Raw genomic sequence first — 22,566 nt, forward strand, 5'->3', positions numbered from 1 at the left:
GAGACAGACTGAAAGTGAGAGAAAGTGTCTATTTTTATTTGACTTTTTGTTCACAACAACGGCAACAACAAGAGCAAAATTGTAATGTCTTTCTCGCCAGCTTTGACAGATATTTCTTCTGAAGTATGCTCTAAATGCTGACGCTAAACCGTACCTTTCCAATTTAAATAATTATGTGAGAATAACACTAAGGTAAATTTGTACCCTTAAAAACCTACACATTTTAAAATTCAAAAGAACCCATGTGTTGAATGTACTGCTAAATCTAACCGTGAGACGTCATTACACCCCCGGTATAGGGGTGTGTATAGGTTTCGGTCGATGTGTTTGTTTGTTTGTTTGTGTGTTTGTGTGTTTGTGTGTTTGTGTTCGCATATAGATCTCAAGAATGAACGGACCGATCGTCACCAAACTTGGTGAACAGGTTCTATACATTCCTGAGACGGTCCTTACAAAAATTGGGACCAGTCAAACACACGGTTAGGGAGTTATTGGTGGATTAAGATTCTACACGGACTTATAGAGAAACATATTCATGGTCAAAGGGAAATAACCTTCTCAGTTGGTGGCAGTGAGAATGGGTGCAGTGAGAATGGTTATTTCCCTTTGACCAACGGGGGTGTTTTTCCTACCTCGAAGGAATTTCTTGTTATTAATGCGTCTGTTCATCTAAAGACACCAATATAAATGTAGAGTCCATCGACGGCTTGATCCACCATCTCGGATCTGACCCGGCCACTTATATAATTTATATAGGATACGACCTTTCTTCCACTTGTGATCGAAAGGTCGCAGGTTCGAATCCGGGCCGGGACGGACACGGGTCAACTTTATGCGCAGACCCAGAGACGGTATCTATATCCATATCCCACCCCCGTGTCAACACAGTGGCACGTAAAAGACCTCGGTCATTATGCCATAAGTGCAGATGGCTGATACCACCTAAACAGGCATACACTAGTGTATTTCATCTAAAGTCGGGTTGCAACCCGGGAACATGCCCCTAATGGCTTTGCTGTGAGGGCGTAAAACTTGAATTTTTCCTCTCTCCATTTGGACTCCTACCGCATATCAACAGCAGCTTAGAGTATTTCTGTGAAGAGTATGGATTTGTTTTTATGAATTAATGATTTTACTGACACCTGAGCCAATCATAATGAATTTTCAAAAAGAATTGGATGTCAAAATGTGGATATTTGGTATGTGTCCAAATGGACGGAGGTACCTATCCCTAACCAGATCATCGGAGATCATCGTGTTTTTACGTTTTTAAAGAAAGTGTTCGGAATTCACAGGCCGTGACGATCCCTGTTCAAGCCTAGAAGTTCTTTCTACCTGTGCGTGCACAAATAAGCAAGCTGACGTTAACGTTGTTTTACTGTTTATGCTTACCAAGCCTTCATACAAAGGCAAAAACGTCGATAGGCGTCATTTCAACGCGGTAAAACCCACAGGTAAACTTGGCCGGAAATTGGCCGGAGAAACCACAAGCACACTGATGACAACACGGGTAGGTTGGGAGTGGAGGGAAGACAAAGATACAAGAGTATAGGTGTGTGTGTGGGGGGGAGGGGGTGTGTATGTGCCCAGTGTGTGTGTGTGTGTGTGTGTATGGGGGGAGGGGGGTGTGTATGTGCCCAGTGTGTGTGTGTGTGTGGGGGGGAGGGGGTGTGTATGTGCCCAGTGTGTGTGTGGGGGGGAGGGGGTGTGTATGTGCCCAGTGTGTGTGTGTGGGGGGGAGGGGGTGTGTATGTGCCCAGTGTGTGTGTGTGGGGGGGAGGGGTGTGTATGTGCCCAGTGTGTGTGTGTGTGTGAGGGGGGGGAGGGGGTGTGTATGTGCCCAGTGTGTGTGTGTGTGTTCAGTGTGTGTGTGTGTGTGTGTATGTGCCCAGTGTGTGTGTGTGTGTTCAGTGTGTGTGTGTGTGTGTGTGTGTGTGTGTTCAGTGTGTGTGTGTGTGTGTGTGTGTGTGTGTGCATGTGTGTGTGTGTGTGTCTCTGTGTGTGTGTGTGCGTGTGTTTGTGTATATGCGCCTGTGTGCAACACGCAAACGCATCAGAAGCTGTAAAGCCTTATAATGAGAGAACAGCGTATGTTAACCGCTTCTATAGAAAGCTATGCCCTAAATCTGTTATTCAACTTCTCTTGTATTTGAATATTTTGTTCAGAAAACTTTCTCAGTCGGATTACCACAAGGCTTCTCGCTGCTCGTACATCAAATCATGTAAAAACTCCAGAATAATAAAAATAATGATAGCCTACATCAGCAAGATCCATTAAAGAAATAATCAAATGTCGCTATGACTGTTATTAACCTCTTCACCTCTAACGGTTAACGCAGGGAAAAGGCGAGTTAATACGAAGAAAAAGTAAACATCTAAAATTATGCTTACGTATACCTTTTATTTGTAGCTCATCCACAATTTCGTGCGAGATAAAAAATAAAATTAGAAAAAATACAGTTTTTTTCTTTTTTTAAAAGAGCAAGAAACTATATTTGTGAAACTGAACTAAATTTGACCTGTAGAACGCTATCTTCTGTTTACTCTCTTGAGTACCTCGCCTCCGCATATTCTACAAGCAATTCTACGTGTACAAAACACACACACACACACACACACACACACACACACACACACACACACATCACTTTTTCGTCACAGAACTGCCATAGAGTACCAAACAACCGAACATACACACATACACACACCACCGCTCTGTCTGTCTGTCTGTCTGTCTGTCTGTCTGTCTGTCCGTCTGTCCGTCTGTCTGTCTGTCTGTCTGTCTGTCTGTCTGTCTCTGTCTCTGTCTCTCTCTCTCTCTCTCTCTCTCTCTCTCTCTCTCTCTCTCTCTCTCTCTCTCTCTCTCTCTCTCTCTCTCTCTCTCTCTCTCTCTCTCTCCAACGCACGTTGGATTTTCAGAAAGAGACTAAGAGGACAGAGAATCTGTCACAGTGTCTGTCTTTCAGTCGGTGAGTGAGTGAGTGAGTACGATGTGTAGTGTCAGTGCGATTGTCAGTGTGCGTGCACGCGCTGGCTCCCCGACAGGCTGCCGAGGCTACCTCACCTCTTCCAAACAAGTTATAAAATGAAGCATATTTCCGCATCTGTTAATCAATAACAACTTTGGAAGTTATGAACGAGTGCGCGTACGTGAATGCCGCATTTATGATGTGTGACACGTGTGTCTGTATGCGTGTGTGTGTGCGTGTGTGTGTGTGTGTGTGTGTGTATGTGTGTGTGTGTGTGTGTATGTGTGTGTGTGTATATGTGTGTGTGTGTGTGTGTGTGTGTATGTGTGCGAGCTTGTGTGACGGTTACCTTTTTGTCTGTCCGCGTTCGTGTGACAAAGTCTCGTATACAGTGGAACCCCCCTGTAAAGACCTCCAAAAATCAGAGAAAATCAGGTCTCAATATTAAGGTGATTGTCTTAAAATGGGAGTCAATTTACAGAGCTTATGAACAGAACATTTTAAAAAGCAAGGTCTAAAACTAGAGGATGTCTTTAATTGGGGGGTCTCAAAAGCGGGCTCCACTGTATTTAAGTTCCGAGCGACTTCTTTTTCTTTTTTTTCAAAGACTCAGACTCAAAATGTTTACTGTCCTCATAAAAACAAGGAAAATTGCCTTACAGTGTCAGGCGATCACAGACATAAAAACATCACATGTATTAAGAATTAAACGATTGCACTTAAAACTAATAACTCTAGCGACACAAATAATTGCACTCTATCACATTTGAAGTACGTAGCCTACATGTACACACACGATTCGTCTCAAATGTTCATTGACTCGACACGTATAACACCCTCTTGCAAAACCAAAACCAAAAACAAAAGCATGCGCACACAAAGCACGCGCACTCACGTGACTTTCGTCAGGCTGACTTGACTCAAAAGTCGGCCAGCCTTAAAATAGTGATATAATTCAATCTCCAAAAATATAGGGCAATAATTTGTTTTGGTGTATGTAATTGTTGTATGACTCAGAATCAAGTGACAGTGTTTTCTCTACTTCGCTCGGTTAGTAACCTTGTGGGGTCGGCAGAAATCTGGTGACAGCTGCAAACACTGTACATCTGAACCTGTCGAAGCCATGTGACTAGGCTGATTTATTTGTTGCAGGGCGATTATGTCGTTATTCAGGGATAATGTGTGTGTCTGTTTGTGGGACTGTGTGTATGTGTATGTGTGCGTGTGAGGGGTGGGGGGTCTCGAGTGTGGGTATGTGTGTTTGTGTATGATGCGTGTTCAAATGTGTGTGTTAACTTCAGTGGTGGTATCCATTGAGGGTTTTTTCCCCACAAACCATCTCTTCTCTATCGTTCGCACAGACATAGACACATACTTGCAAAAATCACGTGTGCACACACACACACCCACACCCCCCCCCACACACACACACACACACACACCCAGACACACACACACACACGCCTATCTTACAACAGAGACAGTGTTCGTTCATTCATCCCTGGTACACAAATACATACACCGCCAAACTGAAATTTCTTTCCAATTTCAAATTCAAACCAAATATCAAACTATAGATCCTTTATTAGAGATTTGAAAGACATTTGAAAAAAATCTCAGGATTGGTTCACACGGTCATTTCATTTTTCCAAAACACATTCATCAAAACTAAAAACATAATACGTTTCAATCTCATTTGCACATGAGGGCGGCAGAGGCGTAGCAAAATAAAACCAGTACACATTTTGATCAACAGACGTCCGTTTGTAAAAGTGAGACAATGTACATCACCTACAAACAACTAAATTTTGTTCTTGTGCATCTATTCGTTTGCATGTGTCTCTTGGTTTTTTTCAAAACAGAAATGGATTTCTGCTCCGAGATACGTTATTTGCTGGGATCTTCAGGGAATTATTGTTATTGTTGTCGTTGATCATTACAGTTTTGGCAATTTCAGAAGTTTAAGATAGTTGTTAATGTCACCTTTACTTCGCTGTGAAGTGGGTGTGTCTGTGTGTGTGTTCGTGTGTGCGTGCGTGTACATGTGCGGCCCCGCATAACTTGATTGTAAAAAACAGCAACTTGAATTTTTCCATAACACTTTTTGTGGTGGGGTTTTTTTCACACACAAATAAAGTTGGGGTCAGCTGGAATAACAATAGGCAAGGCATTGTGACCGGAACCAAACTTTGGCTTTAGGCCAAAGTATCGCCGTTCGGCCGTCCTGCCGCGACGCCAAAGCAGCATCCGTCCGCCGTCTCTGTGTATTCATAACCGCTTGTGCAAATTTGTAACGATGAATGACAGAGAATTGCGTTTTGCATTCTCGAGCATCCCGTATGAGGAAGAAACTCAGGACTTGTGAACTTAAAATGCTAACACAAATAACGTGTCTATAATGCCTTTTAATAACTGCATGCGAATGACAACATGGGGAAGAAACTCAGGACTTGTGAACTTAAAATGCTAACACAAATAACGTGTCTATAATGCCTTTTAATAACTGCATGCGAATGACAACATGGCTATTTGATTTCGCTAAACTTGTTAAAAAAAAACTTTCCTGAAACAACAAATAAAAACTGCTTAGTTGAAGACATACGTCAAAAAAGCATTCGTGAAAACAAAACAAAACATCTTATAATACAAATCATTGCGTAGATATGAAAACATTTGCGCACAGAAGAGAGCAATGCATACATAACAAACGAAAGTATCGATCAACTTGCTCAAAATCTCGTAATGTTAACGAGATTTGAATAAACATTTCTTTAATGACATATTTGACATTTTTTAGTGGGATTACTGTCAAGTTGTAAATAATTGTGTAGTTAGTGCAAAAAGAATTGTTTTCTTTATGACAGGGGGAGGGGAGCTACTTTCATTTTATTTTTATTTTTTATAACATTATTGTCCCATCGCTGGGAAATTGTGGTTGCTTCCTCCCAGTGGAAAGCTAGCAGCAACGGAGTCGCGCTACCCAGGTGTGTGCGTGTTTAGGTGTTATCAGCCATCTGCACTCTATGCCAGATTGACCGAGGTCTTTTACGTGCCACTGTGGTGACACGGGGATGGAACATGGATACCGTCTCTGAGTCTGCACATAAAGTTGACCCGTGTCCGGCCCAGCCCGAGACCCTAGGATCACACGTCCAGTGCTCTACCACCTGAGCTACCGGGTCTCATTATCGGCGTGGTTTATTTTCATACAAAGGCAGGGTCTCCACGTCCCACAAGCCCCTAATGGCTTGCTGTCAGGGCGTAAAACTTCAATTTCTCTGGGCTTGGTTTTAACCATTGTTCGGAGAGTGATTAAGTTCCAACTTTTCTCGGTGTCCGAGAGCACCAGCGTGAGCATGCTTGCGCAGGATAAAGATCACAATCTCACAGAGACAGTTTCAGTGCTTCGAAATTACAAACACACGCATGCAAGGAAAATACATTTAATGCAAATGTGATTATTAATAAGGTAATTTACTAATGTCCTTGTTAATGGTCCCCAAAGCAGATTCTGCCTCCAAAATACAAAAGTATTTTACCTTGGAAATCCAAGTACTGGATGAATCGAAAATAGTTAATATGTTTGAGCGTTACTCTGTGATCCAGTCATAACGCTATAGCATGCATCTCTACAACAACAACAACAACAACATTCTTAACAACAACAGTGAAAAATACAAACACTTAGGGCATGGAGGTTGGATAAGTATACACCCTCCTCATAACTTCACTTATGCTTTGCTCATTTACAAACCAAACTGAGGAAGAACAGAAAACGGCATCGGTCCCAAACCAACCAAGTATTTTGAAGCCGGGACAGGGAAAACCAATAATTAACAAACCAATCCTTTACAAACCAAACATTTCCACCGGATCATTCATCATCGACATAGATATGATGCATGTCTACATTAAACTTTCTTTCTTTATTTGGTGTTTAACGTCGTTTTCAACCACGAAGGTTATATCGCGACGGGGAATGGGGGGGAAGATGGGATAGAGCCACTTGCTAATTGTTTCTTGTTCACAAAAGGCCTAATCAAAAATTTGCTCCAGGGGCTTGCAACGTAGTACAATATATGACCTTACTGGGAGAATGCAAGTTTCCAGTACAAAGGACTTAACATTTCTTACATACTGCTTGACTAAAATCTTTACAAAACTTGACTATATTCTATACAAGAAACACTTAACAAGGGTAAAAGGAGACACAGAATCCGTTAGTCGCCTCTTACGACATGCTGGGGAGCATCGGGTAAATTCTTCCCCCTAACCCGCGGGGGGTGCCTACATTAAAAGATACCCTCCATCACGTGTAATCTACCATATAAACACCACAGATTCAACTAAGCTTTTTACATGTGATGAGAGTATCCTAGCTTCCACTTGGGGATATACAGCAAATCAACAGTCGGGATACTTGCTGGGCAACGTGGGAATGTTTTTTATGAATTGATTTTGCAACTGACACCAATGTCAGACATGTTTACCCTTAAAACTTGACAAGAGTAATGGTCAAGTCAAAACATAGTAATCTGATGACCAAAATAGTAACCCAGTGGTTACAAACGCCAACATAAACCTAATTTGAAGCACATTTGAAAATCGTAGTCTGAACTCGAATGGAGTATATTTTTCCCCAAAATCCTAAAAAAAATAGTAATAAATTACTCCCAAATAGTAAGGGTAAACAGGTCTGCAATGTCCATCATCAAATGTAGTTTGGCAAAAAGAGTATCATTCGGGCAAGTTGTTGATATTTTACATGGATCAAAGTGGAGGGATGCTCTTTTCCAGCACATGTAAACGCTTAGGCAGATCTGTGGTGGTTTACACAAAAAAGGAAGGTACGTACATTTAAAGACAAGAATGATAAAATAGGTAACATGCGCCTTGAGTCGCCTTGTGTGGTGAGATACGTGCGCGATATAAATCCTCGTAAAATAAAATTAAAAAAATAAATAAAAGTAAAAACATGATGTTATTTTCTGCAAAGCTTCATAAAAAAAAACCCAGTATACACGAGTATATTTCAAACCACGACCCTTCACCGTCAAGATACAAATTCCAATACAATGTGTTTTTCGCTACCACAAGGCAATCTCATTTGTTCATGTAAAAAGGCAGGTGTACGTATTGCAACACAACATCAACACACGGGGAAGTTGAAATGTTCATAAAGAGTACATCAAAATGTGTAATTCTGCATCTAAAAGAAATAAAAATGCATTTTTATGTACAATAAGATATATTTAGATTATACGAACAGTAAAATTCAAAGCAGAGTCCACAATTCGCTGAAACATGCACAATTATTTCCTTTCATTCCAATAATAGATCAGCTTTGTTCGCGGTCACTCATTCACAGACAAAAATATGTTTTTCTTTCAGCAACGCCTAGCAGCAAAGAGTATAGCGAACAGCAGTCACATGACCATGTCTTTGAGGGATGCGAGAAAGACAAGATCAAAATGTTTCCCTAGACCCGTGAGACTAACAGGATAAGTTGTCCAAGGAATACGAGACTATTTTGTCCTGGGGCTATGAGACTGCAAAGACCACTAGTCCAAGGTATGCTAGACGATCAAGTTCATCAAATTCATGATACACTCTTCAAGGTATAGGAGACGTACAAGACACATTTTTGTGGGGCAGTGAGATAATCAAGACAAACGGTCCGAGGGACGATTATATGGCTTCCTAGACCGTTTAGAATAATATTTTAAATCTCCATGTGGCGCAGGCTCGGATCACGGCTGGGGGGAGGGGGGTTAGAGGAAAGCTGGAATTGCTGGAGCTGGGGTTGAGTAAGGGGTTAATTGGGTGTATATAAAATGAACAGTGTCAGGTTGGGGCTTGTTAGTCGAGACAATGGAAACGTTTACAGATATCTTTGATGCCTCTCTGTCATCGCCTGACAAGAACTTAACTCTGAGGTTATGTGACGTGTTAAAATACTGGTATTGCTAACTGGGTGTTGTAGTTTTAGTAAGGAAAGGTTATAAGACCAGACTCAGAACCTAAACCCTGTATCCATAAACAGTGCACACATCAACAAACACAAAATCATTAAGTCAGTCACACACACACTCTCTCTCTCTCTCTCTCTCTCTCTCTCTCTCTCTCTCTCTCTCTCTCTCTCTCTCTCTCTCTCTCTCTCTCTCTCTCTCTCTCTCTCTCTCTCTCTCTCTCTTTCTTAATTCCTCTTGCACCCCCCCCTCCTCTTTGTCTCTCTCTAAGATATTCAAACACTTGTCATCACTTCATCCATTGTGACGAGTTCCGGCGTGACCCCGCTGCCAATAAGCTCTTCTTCCGGAATTTCGTCCACGCCGATCACCTCCATGTAGACTTCCGGTTCCGGTTTTTTGACGAATGGCAACTTGAGAGCGAGATGGCACAAAGCTCCTACCACCAGCAAAGCGCCGCCAGTGTAGAATGAGGCATCATAGTTACTCGTCTGGTCGTAGATGAAACCTGTGCAAAAAGAACAACTTTCGGTAAACATCACAACAATGGAGAATGTGTGCGAGAGCGAGAAATAATAATATCAAAACATTCTGTACTCACGTGTGAACGAAGACGATGAAACTTACAATTGCATGTGAATACAGTATTGTTGGTTCTTTTTATTGCATGGAAATAGTATTTAATTATCAAAGCTCGAATATGAAACGTCTCTGCATTCCAATTCTCTCTCTCTCTCTGTCTCTCTCTGTCTCTCTCTCTCTCTCTCTCTCTCTCTCTCTCTCTCTCTCTCTCTCTCTCTCTCTCTCTCTCTCTCTCTCTCTCTCTCTCAGAGAGAGAAAGAGAGAGAGAGTGAGAGAGAGAGAAAAGAGAGCAAGCGAGAGAGAGAGAGTGAGAGAGAGTGAGAGAGTGAGAGATAGAAAAGAGAGCAAGCGAGAGAGCGAGAGAGAGATAAAATAGAGCAAGCGAGAGAGAGAAAGAGAGAGAGAGAGAGAGAAAGAGAGAAAGAGAGAGAGAACGAGAGAGAGAGAACGAGAGAGAGAGAAAAAAAGAGAGAGAGAGAGAAAAGAAAGAAAGAAAGAAAGAGAGAGAGAACGAGTAAGAGAAAGAGAGAGAAAAAGAGAGAGAGAGAGAGAGAGAGAGACAATGATAATGACAATGACACATTCTTTAGAGAGAGAGAGAGAGAGAGCACTCAGACACTCACTGACAGACAGACGTGCAGACAGTTAGTCATAACAGACAGACAGACAGACAGACATACCAGCCAAGGGGGGCCCAGCCATGGCCGCCACGCCTCTAAACATGGTCATCAGGCCGAACCCATTGGTCAGCTTCTCTAACCCCAGCATATCACAGATAAGAATGGACGAGAGGGAGATAAAGGCAGCTGCAACACAAAAGTGGCGTCATTTTACATTTGAAGTAAATTCATCTTGAGTCACAAACATATTGACTGTTTCAATAAAGTGTGGCTGCAACGATTTCCTTTGGCGTTGGCAGTTAACATAATGCCAACACTTCTTTCAAATCGCCGACAACTTTACTGTCCTTTTTCACAGGGGTCCAAAGGCGACGCCAAGTACAGCCTTAAACTAAAGGCATGCTCCTTCTTGTGAAAATAGTTCGGCTCATGATCTGAGATCTAGTCAGAATTTTACATGGGATAAGACGGGTCACAAACCAAAAATGAAAAGCCATCAGATTCTCCGTACACAGTACATTTTGTTATGAATACATTTCGTAAAAGCCAATAGTGGCTTTTCAAGGAATTTCTTATAAAAAAAAATGTCAATTTACTACAGCAAGCAGACACGATGTTGAATTTTGATATGTGAATAAGTGGCGTAAGGGGTCTTATCCCATGTAAAAGCAGGCTAGATCTGAGACTGCATGTGAGCCGAACGTGTGTTTTTAAACTTTGTAAAAACTGATTTGGCTTGTAGCCATTTCAGCACATTTTCCGCAGAAATTAATTCCAGCAACTGTCCTGTAGTGAATGAAGAGGAAGGGGAGAGGAATGGTGTTACTCTCTGTACATTAGACTATCTATACATGTAACAGCTGGGTGACTTGACGAAGCTATATATATATACTACAAGAATACTTTGACTGGCGCCATGGCAGCCAAGCTTAGATCAGAGGTGCACACAAGTAACACACATCTAAGGTCACGTCTAAATGCTGAGTAGCATATACATATATTAATATGCATGAGGCTGTGGATCAATATGACAAGTCAATATAGGAGAGTCGTTGTCGGGCAATATTTGCCCTACGCTTTATTTGTCTCTGTATCGATGGTATCCGATCCAAGAGAGATAATCGATTGAACAGTATATGTCTTTGTATCGAAGTTATGGCTGATGCAAGAGAGATAATCGTTTGAACAGTATATGTCTTTGTATCGAAGTTATGTCTGATGCAAGAGAGATAATCGTTTGAACAGTATATGTCTTTGTATCGATGTTATATCTGATGCAAGAGAGATCATTGTTTGAACAGTATATGTCTTTGTATCGAAGTTATGGCTGATGCAAGAGAGATAATCGTTTGAACAGTATATGTCTTTGTATCGAAGTTATGTCTGATCCAAGAGAGATAATCGTTTGAACAGTATATGTCTTTGTATCGAAGTTATGTCTGATGCAAGAGAGATAATCGTTTGAACAGTATATGTCTTTGTATCGATGTTATATCTGATGCAAGAGAGATAATCGTTTGAACAGTATATGTCTTTGTATCGATGTTTTGTCTGATGCAAGAGAGATAATCGTTTGAACAGTATATGTCTTTGTATCGAAGTTATGTCTGATCCAAGAGAGATAATCGTTTGAACAGTATATGTCTTTGTATCGAAGTTATGTCTGATGCAAGAGATAATCGTTTGAACAGTATATGTCTTTGTATCGAAGTTATGTCTGATGCAAGAGAGATAATCGTTTGAACAGTATATGTCTTTGTATCGATGTTATATCTGATGCAAGAGAGATAATCGTTTGAACAGTATATGTCTTTGTATCGATGTTATGTCTGATGCAAGAGAGATAATCGATTGAACAGTATATGTCTTTGTATCGAAGTTATGTCTGATGCAAGAGAGATAATCGTTTGAACAGTATATGTCTTTGTATCGATGTTATATCTGATGCAAGAGAGATCATTGTTTCCATTATATCTGTCTCAGTATCGATGAAATATATGGTGCAAGAGAGATAATCGTTCCCACCATGTCTGCCTTTGTATCGATATCACATCTGATGCGAGAGAGCTAATCGTTTCAAAGTGCTAAATACCAGGATTGAAGAACTGGGAATCTTATTGTTCCTACGTGTTATGTTTTTACATTTAGTCAAGTTTTGACTAAATGTTTTAACATAGAGGGGGAATCGAGACGAGGGTCGTGGTGTATGTATGTGTGTGTGTGTGTGTGTATGTGTGTGTGTGTGAGTGTGTGTGTGTATGTCTGTCTGTGTGTGTGTGTGTGTGTGTCTGTGTGTGTGTAGAGCGATTCAGAGTAAACTACTGGACCGATCTTTATTAAATTGTACTTGAGAGTTCCTGGGTATGATATCCCCAGACGTTTTTTTCAGTTTTTCGATAAATGTCTTTGATGACGTCATATCCGGCTTTTTGTAAAAGTTGAGGCGGCACTGTCACACTCTCATTCTTCAATAAAATTGATTGAAATTTTGGCCAAGCAATCTTGGACGAAGGCCGGACTTTGGTATTGCATTTCAGCTTGGAGGCTTAAACACTAATTAATGACTTTGGTCATTAAAAATCTGAAAATTGTAATTAAAATTTTATTTTTATAAAACGATCTAAAATTACGTTTATCTTATTCTTCATCATTTTCTGATTAAAAAACCCCATATAAATATGTTATATTTGGATTAAAAACAAGATCTGAAAATTAAAAATATAAAAATTATGATTTAAAAACAATTTCATCTTATTCCTTGTCCGTTCCTGATTCCAAAAACATATAGATATGATATGTTTGGATTAAAAACACGCTCAAAAAGTTAAAACGGAGAGAGGTACAGAAAAGCGTGCTATGCTGCACAGCTCGACCATTACCGCACTATTCCGGCTTGTCGATTTCATTGCCTTTGCCGCGAGTGGTGGACTGACGAAACTACGAGTATGCGGTCTTGGTGAAAAAATGTAGTGCGTTCAGTTTCATTCTGTGAGTTCCACAGCTTGACTAAATGTAGTAATTTCGCCTTACGCAACTTGTTATATTATTTACAGTTGTGATCTGCTCCATACATGAATTCTCACTCAAAGAAAAATGAACGGACGCAAATGTACAAAACAAAATTATGGACGTTTACAAAGCAAAATGAATCGACGTTTACAAAACAAATTCAATGGACGTTTACAAAACCAAATTAATTATGGACGTTTACAAAACAAAAATTATGAACGTTTACAAAGCAAAATTATAGACATTTACAAAAACGAATTAATGGACGTTTACAAAACAAAATTAATGGACGTTTACAGAACAAAATTAATGGACGTTTACAGAACAAAATTAAGTGACGTTTATAAAGCACAATTATAGACGTTTACAAAACCAAATGAACAGACTTACCAACACAAAGTCCGAAGATGCAGGCATTAAAACAAAGTAGGGCATAGGAGGTGCAGAAGGGGAACATAGCGGTGGACACCCCGCAGATAAAGATGGACACATAGGTAATGTCCAGACTGTCTATCTTCCTCAGGTCAGCCAGCCACCCAGTCACCACTCGGCCAATGGTGTTGGCTATTCCTGCAGACAGACACAAGTGTAACTGCATAAGAACTAGCTGCAAAACAGCGAACACATAAAGCTAAAGGACATTTATAAGGCACACAAAAAATAGTCTGTTTACGGTAACATAGGCAAAAAAAATATGGTCGGTAGGTAGGGATTTTTTTTTCTTCTAAAAAAACCATATTTTTAAGTTATTTTGCCAAAAAACAGACTTTTTTTTTCTTCTAAAAAAACATATTTTTAAGTTATTTTGCCCAAAAACAGACTTTTTTTTTCCTCCCCCAAATGCCCAAAAAAAGTCTAGGGTCGCGCGAAAAAATAGGGTCGGTCGGGATACCTTAAACAGACTATTTTGTTGTTGTTGGCCTAAGACAAAATAGGAGGAAAGCGCTCTACAAACTGTAAGCGAGAGTCCTAGTGGGCTGAAGTGCACGAGAAAGTGTCCAACTGAGTGGGAACCAACCGCCGGGTCGGTAGTTCTTCTTCTGCGTTCATGGGCTCAAACTCCCACTTTCACTCATGTTTTATCACGAGTGGATTTTTACGTGTATGACCGTTTTTACCCCGCCATTCAGGCAGCATTCGCCGATTTCGGGGGAGGCATGCTGGGTATTTTCGTGTTTCTATAACCCATTGCACTCTGACATGGATTACAGGATCTTTTTCATGCGCACTTGGTCTTGTGCTTGTGTACACACGAAGGGGGTTAAGGCACTAGCAGGTCTGCACATAAGTTGAGTTTGGAGATCGGAAAAATCTCCACCCTGAACCCACCAGGCGGCCGCGGCCGGGATTTCAACTCACGACCTTCCGATTAGGAGGCCGATGTCTTACCACTACGCCACTGCGCCCTTCCGGTCGGACTAGTTGACATTTATGAGACTTGAACTTGTGAATTCAACCATTACATCCTGGCAGCTTGCTCGACTCCAGCTGGACAATTTTTGTGCACATCACCCCTAGTACCTGAGAGAACGAGCATTGAAATGAACAAACAGCTTTCATCCGCAACACCTTGACTGCTGGAAGAATTAAGTCAAACAATCAATAAAACATCATAACATACAAAGGATGACAATTTGAACAAAACTGAAGAAAACGATCTCAAGGGGAAGCAATCATTATGTTGCAAATGCATGGAGCAATGTACAGCGGTTGTTCCCCTTTGTCAGAGTATTGTTGTTTGGTGACTATAAATTATCACTGTTGTAGTGACCAGGTCCGGTGTGCAGGAGTGCAGGAGTCGAGCTTAGAGACATTAATACGAGATCAATTGTATTGAGAGCGGAGTTATGACGGACTTAAATCTATAACCTTCACTCTTGCTGACTGGCCCTGGTCACCAAGATCGACTTGTTTCCTTAATCAATTCTCAGTCCGAACATCTTCTCTAATCCATTGAAATTACAGAGATCACCGCTCAGTTCCTTTCGGCGCTAGCACACCATCATACACAAAACCAAATGAGCGACTTACCGATAAAAAAAAGAGAGAAAAGTAGCTGCCAAGGATATTCACTCCTTTCTCCACCCTAACAAACCCGACCAAGCATTTCCAAACACGGGCTGTAAAACAAATTCTTCAAACATCTGCTCTATTCCTCCATTGTAGTTACACAGAACACCGCTCAGTTCCTTTCGACGATAAAACACCATCATACACAAAACCAAATGAGCGACTTCACCCCCGAAAGTCCAAAAAAAAATGGTGCACAAGCCTTTGGCGAGTGCTTCTCAAAATCTGCTCGCCAGAGAGCAAATTTGACTCGCCAAACCAACCAGATTTGTCTCAGCAACTGTACTCGCATTTGGCGAGTAGATGAACTTTTCTACTCGCCAGTTACATGTTTCTACTCGCCATGGCGAGTAACATACGTGCCACTGTTAGGGCTGGACTTACCAATGACCGGCACGGTTGGCCTAGTGGTAAGGCGTCCGCCCCGTGATCGGGAGGTCGTGGGTTCGAACCCCGGCCGGGTCATACCTAAGACTTTAAAATTGGCAATCTAGTGGCTGCTCCGCCTGGCGTCTGGCATTATGGGGTTAGTGCTAGGACTGGTTGGTCCGGTGTCAGAATAATGTGACTGGGTGAGACATGAAGCCTGTGCTGCGACTTCTGTCTTGTGTGTGGCGCACGTTATACTGTCAAAGCAGCACCGCCCTGATATGGCCCTTCGTGGTCGGCTGGGCGTTAAGCAAACCAACAAACAAAACAAACTTACCAATGATAGAAATGAGGAAAGCAGCTTGCTTTTTGTCGATGCCCATGTTGACGGCAAAGTCTATGCAGAAGACAAAGGGGACGTAAAAACCCAGGAAGGCCAGGATGTTGCCGAAACAGATGAGGAGAAAGCCGGGGTCCTTCAGCAAGGAAAAGTCCAGCATCTCCTGCAGGGTGTCCTTGACGCTTTGTGGGAAGCATGAGAGGCACTGCCATACCTGTGGGGGGAGTTGAGAAAGACATGTGTCGATGATAGACTGGGAGGGTGTGACCGAGTAGCTTGGTAGTCTGTGTCGATGATAGACTGGGAGGGTGTGACCGAGTAGCTTGGTAGTCTGTGTCGATGATAGACTGGGAGGGTGTGACCGAGTAGCTTGGTAGTCTGTGTCGATCTTGGTGTCTATCTTAGTTTGTTGTATCTGTGTTGATGTGTTTATATATATATGTATTTGTCAATCGTCAATTTATCTGTATGGAGACAGAGAGGGGGGGAGGCGGAGAGAGAGAGAGAATGATGAGAGAGAGAGAGAGAGAGAGAGAGAGAGAGAGAGAGAGAGAGATTCATAACATATGCTCTGGACAGACATATAGTCGTGTAGATAGATACATAGATAGATTTAACAGACAGACAGACAGACAGACAGACATTCGCGTAAACAGAGGGATATATAGATAGATAGATAGATAGATAGATAGATAGATAGATAGATAGATAGATAGATAGATAGATAGATAGATAGGTAGATACTGAAGACTCCAGCAATGTAGAAGCCTCCCCATTTCCCCTCACCTCTTTTGATGCTTTCTGTCAAACAGTTGTAACTTCTCGTCTTACCTCACACTTGTCAACAAAAACCAAAGCAATCTCCACAGGAATGGTGGTGGTGTCGGTTATGCAGCTCTTCATGTCAGGCTGGGATTTTTATTTTAAAGTGTAGTTTTCCGGGCACCACCCCACTCCTCCCTTTATCTCCATTCCTTGCTAGCTTTACCTTTATCTATCTGGGGAATGGTCAATGATGAACTTACCTGTCAGGCTGGGCTTTTTCTAAAGTGGTATTTTCCGGGCACCACCCCCCCCCCCTTTCTCCTCATGCCTTGCTATACCTATATCTATGTGGGGAATTGTCAATGATGAACTTACGTTAGACTCGCCACCAGACACAACAGACACCATCACCATCTCCCCAGAAATGTAACTCTTCATGTCAGGCTGGGGCTGAAACTGGGGGATGTTGAGCACACTGCCACTGCCTCTCACCCCCCTCCCTTTCGCCCCCCTCCCCCCATCCCGTCACCTTCTGTTAATTATGCTTTTTGCTGAAGCTTAGTGACTTACTTTGGGCTCGCCTCCAGAGATCATCGCCATCTCTCCAGGAATGGTGGTGATGCTGGTGATGTAGCTCTTCATGTCGGGCTGGGACTGGAACTGCGGGATGTTGAGGACACTGCCGCTGTAGAAGATGTCCTTGCGGTACAGGGGCCGGGCCAGGTCCTTCTTGGAGACGCTGAGCGAGTGCATGGAGTGGCCCGGGTTCTTGGCGGCTGCCTGCAGGGTCTTCAGCCTCCAGATGTTCTTGTCGCTGCTGCCCAGGGTCACCAGAGTCCTCTTGCTGTGAGATTTGGGAACCTGGGACAAAAAATGCGGGTGGTTTACTAAGGTTAATTTTGATTTTAGAGTTTTTGGCCAGCAAGAAAAAAATATCGAAACGGTTCATATTCCGGCGTGTTCACTTTTTAATCTCTGACTGTTAGTAGCAATGCAAATATCTCATAAACAAAGGGAAATAAGCTCTCTAAATGCATACGACATGTGTAATAGCGTTAGTGAGAGTTATCTGGAGCCATTCTCCTGACACCTGAGAGAATAGCTCGCATTGAAATGAACAAGCCACTTTCCTTCTTATTTCCTTCTTTTTATATTTAGTCAAGTTTTGACTAAATATTTTAACATCGAGGGGGAATCGAAACGAGGGTCGTGGTGTATGTGCGTGTGTGTGTCTGTGTGTGTGTCTGTGTGTGTGTGTGTGTGTGTAGAGCGATTCAGACTAAACTACTGGACTGATCTTTATGAAATTTGACATGAGAGTTCCTGGGTATGAAATCCCCGAACGTTTTTTTCTTTTTTTTTGATAAATGTCTTTGATGACGTCATATCCGGCTTTTCGTGAAAGTTGAGGCGGCACTGTCACGCCCTCATTTTTCAACCAAATTGGTTGAAATTTTGGTCAAGTAATCTTCGACGAAGCCCGGACTTCGGTATTGCATTTCAGCTTGGTGGCTTAAACATTAATTAATGACTTTGGTCATTAAAAATCTGAAAATTGTAAAAAAAAATAAAAATTTATAAAACGATCCAAATTTACATTTATCTTATTCTCCATCATTTGCTGATTCCAAAAACATATAAATATGTTATATTTGGATTAAAAACAAGCTCTGAAAATTAAATATATAAAAATTATTATCAAAATTAAATTGTCCAAATCAATTTAAAAACACTTTCATCTTATTCCTTGTCGGTTCCTGATTCCAAAAACATATAGATATGATATGTTTGGATTAAAAACACGCTCAGAAAGTTAAAACAAAGAGAGGTACAGAAAAGCGTGCTATCCTTCTTAGCGCAACTACTACCCCGCTCTTCTTGTCAATTTCACTGCCTTTGCCATGAGCGGTGGACTGACGATGCTACGAGTATACGGTCTTGCTGAAAAATGGCATTGTGTTCAGTTTCATTCTGTGAGTTCGACAGCTACTTGACTAAATATTGTATTTTCGCCTTACGCGACTTGTTTTAAGGTTCTCTTGCTTTGCGAGTTTTTGACCAGCAAGGACAATAAGATCGGAACGGCTTGTGTTGTGGCATGCAGTGTTTAATCTGGACGTGTTGCTAGCAATGCAACTCGTTGTGAGACAAAATTTTGCTTTCTTAAAAAGTTAGATATTTTGTTCAGAAACTTGAAATAAGGTTGTGTCCTTTGTGAAGCTTTGATTTATTATTCGATACGGTCTGTTCGCTTGCGTATTTCTTCTGTATCTCTCATGTGTATACTAATCATATTTCGAGGCTGGTTTTTTTCGTTACTTACAATATTGCAATACAATCTGATCAACCTCTTATCTCCCATCCCCTGTAGTCCCTTCGACAAGAGCCTGTGGCCTCTGCGTATCGCTGAGTAATCTCCCACCGTCTAGACATATGTCAAGTGGATGTTTTACATCATCATAGAAGACTTTTTTCTTTCTTTCTTTTTTTTTACAGTTTGCCAATGTTGTTCTAAGTTTGCTTATTATGTTTTTATACTTTTTGTGTTTCAGTGTTTACCATTTCTTTTTCTTTCTTTTTCTCACAATACTCACACAACAAAAAGACTTTTTGTTGATAAGAAATTGTTGATAGCGACAATTTGGGACATAACGTGGTCATATATGCTAAGGAAATGTACCTCGAGGAGCGGAGCGATTTCATGCACGTGGTAATGGATGTTGGATGGGACACTGCCGTTGCCATAGCCTCTGGTTGGATGGACCATGTACTTGCTCACCTGCAATACGAATCACACACATTTCAATTCCCTGTATTTCCACAATAAAGATATGCCACACGCCGCTCTTCTTCTTCTTCTTCTTCGTTCATGGGCTGACACTCCCACGTTCACTCATGTTTTTGCACGAGTGCATGTTTACGTGTATGACCGATTTCACCCCGCCATTCAGGCGATTTCGGGGGAAAGCATGCCACACACTAGAATGCAAATAGTTTAATATTCAATATCAGAAATTCAATATATATCACGCTGGCATATTGGTTTCCACGGGAAAATGCAACAACTTTCCGTAGTGAGTTTTTCTTCTTTGCTTTGAAAGAACCCGTTGAGATTTGGTTCATGTATCGTTAACAGTTAAAGATGCGTTCCTTATCAGGTAACCGATCATTTCCGCCATCACATATTTGTCCGGGCTTTTTAGGAGTCGGAGCATCCTTCGACTTAAACTGACATCTCCATTTCTTTACTCCATCCCTGACACAGGTCAACTTCATGTGCAGACCCAGAGACGGTTTCCATGTCCCACCCCCGTGTCACAATGTGGCGCGTACAAGATCTTGATCATTCCACCAACAGTACAAGTGGCTGATTACACGTAAACACGCACACATTTGTGTTGTGCGACTCCCTTGCTAATAATATTTAAAAGTGGTCGTCTACATGGGGGCGGGGATATAGCTCAGTTGGTAGCGCGCTGGATTTGTATTCAGTTGGCCGCTGTCAGCGTGAGTTCGATCCCAGGTTCGGCAGAAATTTATTTCAGAGTCAACTTTGTGCACATGCAGACTCTCTTCGGTGTCCGAACCCTCCCCCCGTGTACACTACATTGGGTGTGCACGTTAAAGATCCCACGATTGACAAAAGGGTCTTTCCTGGCAAAATTGCTTAGGCACAGTTGATAATTGTCTACCCATACCCGTGTGACTTGGAGTAATAGGCCGTGAAAGGTAAATATGCGCCGAAATGGCTGCAATCTACTGGCCGTATAAAATTTCATCTCACACGGCATCACTGCAGAGCGCCTAGAACTGTACCCACGGAATATGCGCGATATAAGCCTCATTGATTGATTGATTGATACATTTCTTCTTCTTCTTCTTCTTCTTCTGCGTTCGATGTTGATGGCCGTGCTAAATCCTCAGACCAGTGGCTGCCAGGAAGTCCGCAGTGTCGTCTACATTAATTTTTGCTTTTTTTCAATAATCTTATGGTGAGATTTCGCTAAAAAGTTATGTCAGATGATGAATGAACCATGGGGAAAAAAGTAATAGAAAAAAAATATATGTAAAAAAAAGATTGTATTTTTGGGTAGCGTGACTCACGCTTCCAATATTTTGTTTTCTGTTTGCTGAGAACATGTGCTTTGCCTAAAAATACTGACCAATCAAATTCATGTCACTATGCTTATAGCCACGCCCAAACAAGTGCAGCAACAGTTTGACACTGGAGCGCTGTCCACGCTTTTTTTTTAAACGCACGAAATGCACGGGATTTGAGAGGAGTTTTGCGCTTGGCATTTTCCAAATAAGGATATCCTACTATGAGTACTACGCTGGAATACTACAATGAATTTTCAAACGGCTACACTGGCTTCGTCTTTCCTGATCGAAAGGGGGTGTATTGTTGATAATTGTAGATAATAGACTCTGCATTTTAATGGTCAAATGTCGATTTCGGTATAAAAATTTAGACAAGGACCTTTAACACAACAACAACAAAGTTATTTCTTCCATAGCGCTTTCCACCGCCAGATAGCAGTCTCAGGCCGCTTTACAAAAAGAATTTGGCATACAAATTGAACATTTCTAACACATATAAAATTAGACAGTTACAAAGCAATGATCATGATGCTAGCTTTCCAATGGGAGTAAGCGACCCAGCTATGGGACAATAAGCAAGGAGAATGAAAATGAAATAGCTTACCTCAGGGACACTCATTCGCTTGCCAGGACTGGTGTTCACCTCGTGGTTCTCTTTCTCGGGGGAGGAGGGGGAGGAGGTGTCGGCAGGGGAGGTGGGGGGAGTGAAGAACTCCGACTTCTCAGTATTGGTTCCCTCCCCTAGCGTCCCAGACTCCGCGTCGTTGAAAGTCTCGTCCGACGTCGACGCCACGTCTTCGCTGGGTTTCGGCGAGGTTTCCTCAGACCGGGGTTTGCTTTTGGCGTCATTTCCTGTGACGTCATCCTCCATGACTTCATCTTCCTCGATCAAAGTATCCTCCACCCAGTCCTTGTCAGGAGAGTTGTCTGCCTCGGAAAGTCTCGCGAGAGCGCTCGTGACTAGCGAGCTAGGGGGCTGGGGCTCGGGTCCATCTTGGACGACGATTCTGGGCACGCTGCTCATGGGGCTGCCCAGGTGACCTGTCATTTCTCCTCTGTCTGAGAACGAGAGTTTGTGGACTCTGGAGTGGCCGCTCATGGAGTTTTTGCGGCTTTGCTGGCGTACGATGAAGATGCTGGGCATTGAACCGAGCTCGGAGTCGTCTTCTTGCAATCTTCCCTCTCGAAGCAGTTTGGCTTCCATCACCTTTTCCAAGACGGCGTTGGTGTCGCGTACTGAGTAGGCGTAGGCGCTCGTTTCTGAGATGGTCCTGTGGGGAAAGGGATTGACAATGTTTGAGTAGTTCAAAACCTGTGCTCGGTTTTACCTTTCTCTGCGCGTCGCCTTTGTTTTGTTCTGTGATGACGTGTACATAGCCGTGTCATTAGAAAACTATCGGAAGTAACTATCATCATCATAATTATCAGTTATGTTTACAGCCATGCCACATCAGGTAACTTGAAATCCACTTTGTTAATTAAGAGCTGTGTGTGTGTGTGTGTGTGTACGTGTGTGTGTGTGTGTGTGTGTGTGTGTGTGTGTGTGCGTGCGTGCGTGCGTGCATGCGTGTGTGTGGCTGTGCGTGTGTTTCTCATCTTCCTTTGTTGCGTTCCCGCCATGTTCTTTGACTCTTTAATACAGGTTCTTTGCCGAGAAAAACTCTTCTCATTCTTTTTCGTGTTTACATTTAATCAAGTTTTTTGTGTTGTTGTTGCTTCGTCTCGGTCTTCTCGGATAGCCATTAGGGCTATGAGGACGATACAAAAAAATG

General features: G+C 42.1%; 1 protein-coding gene across 2 annotated transcripts in view; it reads right to left on the reverse strand.

Annotated features, from left to right (window-relative positions):
* Positions 1-4,535: 4,535 nt before the first annotated feature.
* LOC138954359 (uncharacterized) overlaps positions 4,536-22,566 on the reverse strand; it is a 34,932-nt gene continuing 16,901 nt past the window's right edge. For both annotated transcript variants that reach the window (XM_070326226.1, XM_070326225.1), the window contains exons 6-12: positions 21,399-22,065; positions 19,374-19,472; positions 17,264-17,554; positions 15,926-16,142; positions 13,540-13,719; positions 10,201-10,326; positions 4,536-9,446 (exon numbers count right to left, since the gene is read on the reverse strand). In XM_070326226.1, the coding sequence (XP_070182327.1) occupies positions 9,214-9,446; positions 10,201-10,326; positions 13,540-13,719; positions 15,926-16,142; positions 17,264-17,554; positions 19,374-19,472; positions 21,399-22,065 (1,813 nt within the window). In that variant the 3' untranslated portion in view covers positions 4,536-9,213. The remainder of the gene's footprint in view (positions 9,447-10,200; positions 10,327-13,539; positions 13,720-15,925; positions 16,143-17,263; positions 17,555-19,373; positions 19,473-21,398; positions 22,066-22,566) is intronic.

This window comes from Littorina saxatilis, unplaced genomic scaffold (assembly GCF_037325665.1).
Source record: "Littorina saxatilis isolate snail1 unplaced genomic scaffold, US_GU_Lsax_2.0 scaffold_984, whole genome shotgun sequence".
NCBI lineage: Eukaryota > Metazoa > Mollusca > Gastropoda > Littorinimorpha > Littorinidae > Littorina > Littorina saxatilis.